The sequence below is a fragment of a genome, unplaced genomic scaffold (genome assembly GCF_019419815.1).
Source record: "Pyrus x bretschneideri cultivar Hongxiangsu unplaced genomic scaffold, Pyrus_bretschneideri_v1 Contig115, whole genome shotgun sequence".
Lineage (NCBI taxonomy): Eukaryota > Viridiplantae > Streptophyta > Magnoliopsida > Rosales > Rosaceae > Pyrus > Pyrus x bretschneideri.
In genome coordinates, this window is record NW_025999408.1 from 507,865 (window position 1) to 517,530 (window position 9,666).

General features: G+C 39.6%; 1 protein-coding gene and 1 long non-coding RNA gene across 2 annotated transcripts; one reads left to right on the forward strand and one right to left on the reverse strand.

The window, feature by feature from the left end:
• Positions 1-479: 479 nt before the first annotated feature.
• Positions 480-2,094, reverse strand: LOC103933376 (U-box domain-containing protein 26). The gene has a single exon (XM_018644023.2). The coding sequence runs from the start codon at positions 1,939-1,941 to the stop codon at positions 691-693; it is 1,251 nt and encodes a 416-aa protein (XP_018499539.2). The 5' UTR covers positions 1,942-2,094; the 3' UTR covers positions 480-690.
• A 2,478-nt stretch (positions 2,095-4,572) lies between these two features.
• Positions 4,573-7,505, forward strand: LOC125474024. The gene is made up of 3 exons (XR_007255780.1): positions 4,573-5,020; positions 5,120-5,327; positions 5,457-7,505. It is a non-coding gene; the product is annotated as an uncharacterized LOC125474024 (long non-coding RNA).
• Positions 7,506-9,666: the final 2,161 nt, after the last annotated feature.

Here is a 9,666-nt window from a genome sequence, read left to right on the forward strand (position 1 = left end):
TCATAACGGATTAACAGGCGGTTCAAGAAATTGCCAAATCTAACCATTAACCATCTTTGGAAACCTTAAACCACCCCAACCCCCCTCCCTCTTCTCTCTCTCTGGTTTTAGTGATTGGGCTTGTAAGGGCTTAAGTTATGGTGTTACTGAATTATAAGTATTTAAAATTCCACAAACAAAAGGGCCCAGTCAAAGCTGGTCACAAACAAGAATTATGAATGATTTGATGTGCCACCAATCATTCAAACGAGTGAGTGGAAATTAGGGTGGCCAATGACAATCACTATTTCATAATCTCCAATGGATTTTTCGTCTCACTTATGAGAGTGCAGTTCTATGTATGAAAATGCTACGAATTAAAATAAAACGATATTATCTGCCTTTAACAAACTAATTAAACATTCGTTTTTTCTTTTTTTTTTCCTGAAAAATTAAAATAAAAAAAAATCACGAGAAGAACACATTTAAACTTTGTCCTCTGAAATTTTAATTTGCAACTTTTCTTAATCATCTAAACAAAAATGCTTACATACAAAATACACAAAAAAATTACAATTTTTTTATATACCAATAACCTACAACCTCAATTTTCACTTTCCTTTTTCTTTTTGTTTTTTCTACTAAGAATCTGAAAATTTGAGATTAAGAAAATTAATGAGAAACGGAAGAAAAAACAGAAAAAGTGAAATTTCAAAAGGGCACTACGAGCTCACTGCAAACGAAATCGTCTGAATTTCCTACAGAGTCCTCGGGCCACGAATCCCGAAGCAGCTTCAGCAGCAGCTGCGCCTTCCGCTTGGCCCGCTCCGTACAATCACTCTGCACCAACAGCAACAGCTGCGTCAGAACCCCCGCCGCCACGGCCTCGTTTTTGCTCTTCTCCGACGCCGAGCACAGCGACAGCAGCGCTCCCGCCGCGTACTCCGTCGCCCGGTCCGAGATCTTCAGAATCGTCTTCACCAGCAGCGGCACAGTCAGCCCGTGCGCAGCAAACGCCGCGCAACCCTCGGGGACTCTGCATAGCAGCTCGATCGTAGCGAGTGCACGCTCCGAGTCGCATTTCTCGAAATCCGCCAAGACGTTGATTAACGTTTCGGGCGCGCCGGCCGATACGGCCTTATTTCGGGTCTCTTTCACAAGACACAGAGCGAAGACCGCCTTCACGCCGATTTTGAGGGCGCGCGGGTAGGCGATCGGATTTCGGAGAATTGAAACGACGCCGTGGTGGATTTCGTCCACATTGCTAACCTGCGCTCGTAGCTCCGCCGTTCGCGACCCGGCCAGGACGTTCTCGATCAACGCGGCCGAGTTGACTTGGACCTCCATGGAGGGGTGCTGCACAAGGTGAGACAGGTACGCGATCCGGTCAGGATCTGACGCCACCGCAGCGCAGTCGGACTCGGGGAGCGGGAACAGAACAAGAAGCGCGAGCGCCTCGTGAGTCAACTCGGACGATTCGGAATTGGTATCGGAGAACACGAGCTCAAGGAGAATTTCGCGGGAGTTTTGAGAGGAGATGGTGGAGCGATTCTTGTCGAGGTCGCGGGCAAGGCCGCGCAGGCGGCGGAGGGCGGAGACTCGGGTCGGGTAAGGGTTGGAATTCGATGCAGATTGAGCAAGAAGGTGGCGGATGTGGGTGGGGTCGGCGGGCTGTTTAGGAGTGGGGATGCGCTCGACGCCGAAAGAGCGGTTGGCGACGCACCATTCCTGGATGAGGCGGCGGAGGGTGTGGTTGGGAATAAGAGTGAATTCGGAGAGCGGGGCCCGGGTGACGGGGCAGGTGATGTTGCCGGTGGCCACCCAAGACTCGATGCTGGGACGGTCGTAGGTCTGGCCGGTGCTGACCGTGACGGGGTCGCGCATGAGCTCTAAGGATATGGGACACCTAAAGTGGTATGGTATCTGTACCCCCAAATCCAACGGCTCTAAACTCCCGGGCATTTGTGCGTCTCTCTCTCTCTCTGTTGGTTGCTAAATCTTTGGGGGTCTCTGCAAATTCTGATTTGGATTTGGCTAAGTTACGCTTTGCTGGGTATATGGTGGCTTTTATATTACAACAAGTGGAACAGAGGGACAAACCCAACAGGCCTCTCTCTCTCTCTCTCTCTCTCTCTCTCTCTCTCCACATACATCTGACTCCAACTTTGGCCACACGTGTGGGGTGTTTGGTGGGAGGACAACTTATCCACTATGTGTATACCTCTATTGAATCGTGTTTCTAATACATTTCAAAAATCACTTTAGTAGCATTTAATATTATGATTTAGTGATATTCTCTTCTTTACTTGTAAATAATAGGTTTTAGGTTTGATTCTTGTCAATGACTAATTAGAATCGTATTATTCCTAACCCATTATGAAGGTTAGCCCATCTTCCCACCTCCTTTAATGTAAATAATATTATTTGTTAAAAAAAAAATTATTTCTGTATATGTATATCTATGTATAATGTACTAGATCGTGTTTCCGATACACTAAAAAAACCTTATCCTCTATGTGAAACAGTGCGACCGTGGTTAGGTTAAGGTTTGGTCAAATGGAATGGAGTGGACTGGACGACTGGGGTGGGACCTCCCTGTATATAAATTTCTCGTAGCCATAGGCTCATTTATAAAATCTTACTCCTGTATACATCGTGGATTTGTTTTAACGTGTGCCTGTCATTGTTTTAGGAGATTGATTGGGCAAGCAGCATCATTCATTCATTATGGGTGGGTTGCTGGGTGGTGGTCTCTGCATTCATGCTCCTCATCAAACAGTTAGATTCTCTTAAAAAATAAAAATAAAAATAAAAATTATGTAACTGTATTTTACTTTAAACTAATTTAAATTACACTGATAGGATATTAAACTCGAATATGTATGGCGTAGACACATCCCTTTAGTTAAGGTGGCTACCATGAAGTATGCGTGATTTGATAATCTAAAGTATCTCAAGAAAGTTAAACATGTGTTGTGCACCACCTACGTTTATAAGTCACTTAGTACTACGGTTTAGTAGTATTTCTCTTTACTTGTAAGTGAAAAGTTTTAGGTTCGATTCTCACCAAAGACAAATTTGAATTGCATTATTGCTAGTTCATTGTGAGGCTAAACATACCCCTCCCCCTTAATATAGATAATAATGTTTGTTCAAAAAAAAAAAAATTGTGTCTACACTACAACTAATTGTAAAGGATTTTCTTAGAATTTGCGTATACATAATAATTTTAGTTAACTGTCTACATTCATATAATTTCTCTCCACAACCAATTTACTCTCTTCATTCATATTATTTTTAATTAAACTATCAAATCTCTTCAAACCAAAATACCTAAATTATTCTCACAAACTCAATTAAATATGTAATATCTTTACACTCATTTTAAAAATAAATATATAAAAAAATCACCATTATTGAAAAAAAAAGACAAAATTATATTCGGTGGCAAACAACTGGAATAAACATAAGTATTTAGTTAAATGCTGTTGAAAATTAAATTTTTCGATGGTATCTTGCTGAATAAAACATTTTTTTTTTTTCAATGGAGTCATGTTGAACTGTTAAGCAGAAAAAATCCAGTGATTAAGTAGGAAAAAACATGAACACAAACATAAAAAAATATTGCTAATCAATTTATAATAACATGGTTTTTACTCATGTTACTAACTTACCACAAATTCAAAAAGAAAGAAGCTAAATTCTTAAATTGAAAGCTCTTAACACTCACTGATAGGACATTGACTGAAGCAAGTGCAATAGAGCCTCATAGGCATCAGCTGAATTTTTGTTTTGCCTCATATAAGAATTGAAATCAAAACAAAAAGAACTTGCATAAATCGATTCATACCTTAGTTGGAGGATCCAAAACTTCAAAATCACCATCCATCTGTAAAATAAATAAATAAATAAATAAATAACATTTATTTTCTCTATGAGAGCGTCTTAGGATTTTTGCTAGAATAGAATGTTGAAAAAAGATTATATGGTGGTAATTATTCTTTTCATCTTGGACTTGATGGCAATTATGCAATAGAATAATAAAAAATTCATTTTTAAAGTTTAAATTGGGTGTAGAGAGAAGTTATATGGGTTCAAATATAATTTCGAAAACAATTTAAAATTTAAATTGGGTGCAGAGAGACGTTATACGAGTTCAAATAAAAATTTCCAAAATGAAATGATGTTACATGTGACGACCCGTCACTAATTTTCTATGTAATTTCTCCCGAGTGTGTAAATTGACATTTATGCCCTTGTTGGCAAAGTGATGTGGACATGATTATGCAGCTTTAAATTATTTTCCTCACTATTTTAATTAAATTGTACTCGTTGTTACGATCGCATGAACACGAATTAGACCAGAATCGGATTTGTAATGAAAAAGTCAAGTTACATTAAAGTACATTAACAACGGGCAGAGTTGTACACGCGTGTGTTAATTATTTAGTACTGGAAACTACTGTTTTAGAGAGGGTACATTCAATTTCATCTAATTATGATTGTACGAACCCTATCTGTTTTCTTCTTTAAAATTGGACCTGGGCGCTCAAATCCCTGACCACCAATCAATTTCACTCCTTAATTCTCTCACCCAACCAGACAACTTCCCTCACTTTTCTACCATTCAGAAAAGCTGTCATTCTTTCTCTCATCTTCTTTCTCTCTCTCTCACCCATACCTCACTTTTCTCTACAACTACAAGGACCTTCATCAAACACTCATAGATCAAACTTAAAAATACCACCCTCGTAATCCTCTCATCTTCATAAACCCAGCCATACTAATCGATTCTCAATTGATCAAGGTTTGACCCATCAACTCGAAAGATCCAACTTGGTGAGTTTTCCTTCAACGAGTTTCAGGCCGAGTTACAAGGTTTTAGGACGTGGGGAAGCTTTCACACAACTCCCTGGAGTCCCTAGGCTAAGTTTGGAGTGAAGACAACATTAAGAATCACTGTTTCAAGGAGTCGAGTTTTAGGCCGAGACTTTCAAGGCTTTTTCAAGCCATTTTACATCCATTTTTGGGCTTTTGAAAGGTATAATCTTGTTCTTCTCCTCAAGAGCTTCATTTCCATATAAAGTTGGTCAAAAATGGTTGAGAAATGAAGAAGTTATGCGATTTTGAAATTTTCCAGAAACCGGCGACATTTTTCTAGTTTCCGGCGAAACCAGCCAATGGACGGCGAGACTCACCTAACGCCATTACTATTTAACGAAATATTCCTAACGTTCATTAGACTTCTGTCAGTCACTGACTTGCGCGTGGGCGCACGTGTGGTCGCGGGCTAGCTGGCGGGTGAGGACGCGTTCAGCCTCAGGCTGACGAGTGCTTGACATGTACAGGTTCGTGACGTCGAGTAGAACATTTTCGTATATTTAAACCTTTTGTTTGAGCAAGCTATGGGGAATTTTTTCCTAGCTTTTTCGTATATGTGTTATTTAATTAATTATCATTAGTTGTTTTGCATATAGGGGAGACTTACCCCGAGGACGTTCAAGGAGAAACGAGGCTGAAAATGCGGTTATGTGGTTGAGATTTATGTATGGTAATGGCATATTCATATACATTTTACATGCTCATCAATGTTGTACTATTGTTAAATGCTAAAATAATCCTACAAGATGCGCAGGTAAGTTCTAGTAAGTTTATTATGTTGATTGGAATTATTGAATTATCATGGCTTGCTTATATTCATGTAATCTACTCATCATTGTTGCATCCCAGTTTTAGTGCTCACCCTGGGCCAGGCCAGTCCTTCACGTGTATTTTCACTTCTGCACTGCATGCTCACCTTGGATCCAAGCAGGTGCCAGTCCTATCGTACAGGTTGTATTAGGTGACTCCGACTTGTAGGTGACCACGCATTGCGCCGGTTTTCACGTGATCGTAGCACTAGAACGTATATTATGGTTACACCCAGTCCTGTTGTACAGGTCGCATTAGGTGTTCTGACTCATGTGCTTGCATAGATTGATGGACCATTAAGTCAGTCATACAGGTCGCATTAGGCGACTCCGACTTGTGTGCTAGCATAGATTGTTGAGTAGTTGATTATACTTATGCTACTATTGTGATATCGTGATTTGGCCTTCTGGATTTACTACTGTTTTGCATTTGATTTCATACCTATGTAGTATGATTTTTTGGAAACTATACATGTTTTACAGCGAGGGGTTAGTATGTTCAGAAAATAAATGAATTTTATAAACCTTTATTTTTGTGCCCATTCACCCTTCTGTTTTTTGCTCCTCTAGGTCCTAGTCAACTGAATTATTTGTGGCATTCAAGGAATATCCGGCGATTCTGACATATCTCTATATAACGTATGAACTTTTCCAGGTTATGTATTCATCACTTTTCTAGTCTTGACTGCATTACTTTTATGTTATGTATACTCTGAACATTTGTATTTTATGGGTTCTACCCATTACTGCGCACTCACTTTATTAGTTAAATAAGTTCTAGTTCCGATTTTAGTTTATTTGCATTTTTGCATCATTCACACTTTTGGTTACATCACCTTTAGGTGACGACCAACATGTCTTAACTCCGGTCGGGGTGTGTCAGTTTGGTATCAGAGCATAAGTTCAGGCAGTCTTGCATTCCTCGTATGTGTTATAGGTTCTAATAGTTTTTTTGTTTCTTATGTCAAAATCATGCCACCTCGTAGAGAGCCACGTGTCCCTGCTGAGACTAATTTTTCCGATTTTGGACAACATGGTGAGGCTATTGCTAGTGCTATTTAGTCTACACTTCGTTCTCCCCAAAGGATTACCTTGGAGACAGTATCCCACCTTCAAATAAATAATTTCTTTGGCAATAAGGGACCTGAGAAATGTAAGATTTGGATTGACCATGTTAAGAAGACTTTCCAAGTTATGCAGCGACAAGGAAACCTTCTGGCGGAGAAATGGGTTGAGACAACGACTTGGTTCTTTCATTTGGGAGCAGCATCATGGTCTCAGGAGTCATGCCAGTTGTCTGCTCAAGAGGCCATGGATTGGGATGTCTTCAGATGCCTATTTAAGGCTAGGTTCACACCTCCGAAGTACAACGATCGAAAGAAAGAGGATTTCATAGACCTAAAGCAAGGGAAGATATTAGTCACAGAGTACCACCGAAAGTTCATAGACTTATCCCGCTATTATCTCGAGATCATTGGGAATCCCAAGGAGATGCTCCATTATTTTAAGAAGGGGACTTGCAAGCGATTGCGTTCTATGGCGACCTCTACTCTCTGCTCTACCTACCAAGAATTCTTTGAGGTTCTGCTTCGTGTTGAAGATTCCAAGAATGCTCCTGATGATGACAATGATGAAAAGGATAACAATAATAATACTCAGAGGAATAATAACAGGGGGCAATTGTCTTTTGGCCCTCAAAAGACTCATAATTTCAAGAGAAGTGGTAATAGTTTTGGATCGTCGAGCGGTGGTTCAAATTCCAATACGCCGCAAAGGGGTGGCAAGTCCGTAGGTAGTTCCTGCTTTCAAAATTAGAGGAACCCTAGCAATTTTGGTGCTCCGTGAAGGAAGATTTGTGAAAAACATGTTCATTTAAGCAACATCAATAGCATGCAATTAACAATTAAAGGCGGAATCATGCTTGTATGCACTTAAAAACAAAACATTTACCCATGAAATTCAAAGCCTAATAGATAGGTGAACCAAGACTCAACTCAAAACAAAGTGAGTTGAGAAATCAATACCTTTGTAGATTCCTCTTTGCATAAGCAAAGGCTAATCACCCAAAGAAAGGGCCTTCATTCCTTGCATCTTAGATCCATGGATTTGGATGGATGAAAAGGTTTCTCCAAGTTCCCAAAATTGAGAACCTCTAATTATTCATCACCAAGGCATAATGAAGAAGAAATGAGTGACCTTGGAGGAGTTTGATTGCTAGATGATCCCTCCAAGGTTGGCCGAAATTTTAGAGAGAAAGGAGAGCTTGTGTTCTCATCCTTTCCCCAAAATTAACCCTTAGTAAATTTTAGGCTATAAAGTCCTTTATATAGTCCCTTCAAATAAGTGACCTAATGGACCAAAAGCCCTATTCTTTTACACATGGCCGGCCTATAGGTTTATTGGGCTTTCAAGCCCTTTGTTTTATTCAAGTTGTCATACAACTTGAGTTAATGGGCTTGACATTCAAATCCCATTGGGCCTTGCGGCCCAAAACTAACCCGAGGTCTTTAACTAACTTATTCGTTTGATTAATTAACATATTAATTAATCCTAGCCTTAGATAAATAATTAAACCATTTAATTATTCTTACTCATCTCCGTTGTTTCTTCAAACTCTACCTTACTCGGTGAACGATCCATTAGGTTCCTTTTAGCGAGGCAGTGGGCGATTAAAACTCTTTCTAATCGATTGTGAATTGAAACTTACTTTCAATTCTCCCGTTAGTGATAATACACTTTTAGGGCTTCCACAAACCATGGTTGACGCCTAGCAGCATGTCATGGTTACCCAAGCTAATCAGAAGAGGTGGAGAACCTATTCAGTTTAGGATTACAAATGCAATACGGTCTTTCTCTAAAACAATACTCTTGACCACATTGTTTGGTTTGATAGTTTATTCATGTCTACTATCCAATGTGAATCTTGTACTTATATGATTACCTTGAATGTCATCTGGAACGCATTCCAACATCTCATTCATACTCTAGCCAGAGATTCCAAATCATATCATAGAGTATTCTCCCTCAAACAGTTTGAAGGTTAGAGATCCCGTGTTGCGCATTCACTTGCCTCAATGGCTAAGTGGCTTAACCCCAACGATGCCATGGACACCCTCATGATGGAGTGACTTTGACATAATCAAAGATTAAGGACCTAACCACAAGACAACTGTGATGCCTCAGGTCAAAAGACTAATTTGCATTATCCTAACCATGAGTTCTCATATGACATGAATATGAAAACTCTTCATTGATCGTGTTCAGTGAACTCATTCTCTATTGAGCACCTACGTACTTGTCTTGATGTCACACACACCAATGACTCGAGACTAGTCAGTCTCCCTGAGAGAAGACATAGCACGTACTGATCTTAACGGACTGTTAATGCCCAATTGACAATCCTATGATCAGGAACGTTTAGGATGTGTCAACGAAAGAATGGTCTTATGAATCTAACTTCTTTAGATCGCATTCTTCCAATCACATATTCCTTGGACTTATCGTTTAAGCATATAACATTTATATGAGACGGTTCAAACAATAATGTTTGCCCTTAATATTAAACTAGATTAGTTTAACATGTGAAATGTCCATAAAGTATCATCATATGATTGGTTTTAGGGCACATTTCCAACACTCCGCACTGTCACAGATGCAATAACCGTCATTTCGATGAGTGTAAAAGGGGATACTTCTGGATTTATTGCTAATTTGCATTTGATTTCATACCTACATAGTATGATTTTTTGGAAACTATACATGTTTTACAGCGAGGGGTTAGTATGTTCAGAAAATAAATGAATTTTGTAAACCTTTATTTTTGTGCCCACTCACCCTTCTGTTTTTTGCCCATCCAGGTCCTTGTCAGCTGAATTCTCTGTGGCATTCGAGGAATATCTGGCGATTCTGACATATCTCTGTTTAATGTAGGAACTTTTCCTGGTTGTGTATTCAACACTTTTCTAGTCTCGATTGCATTACTTTTATGCTATCTATG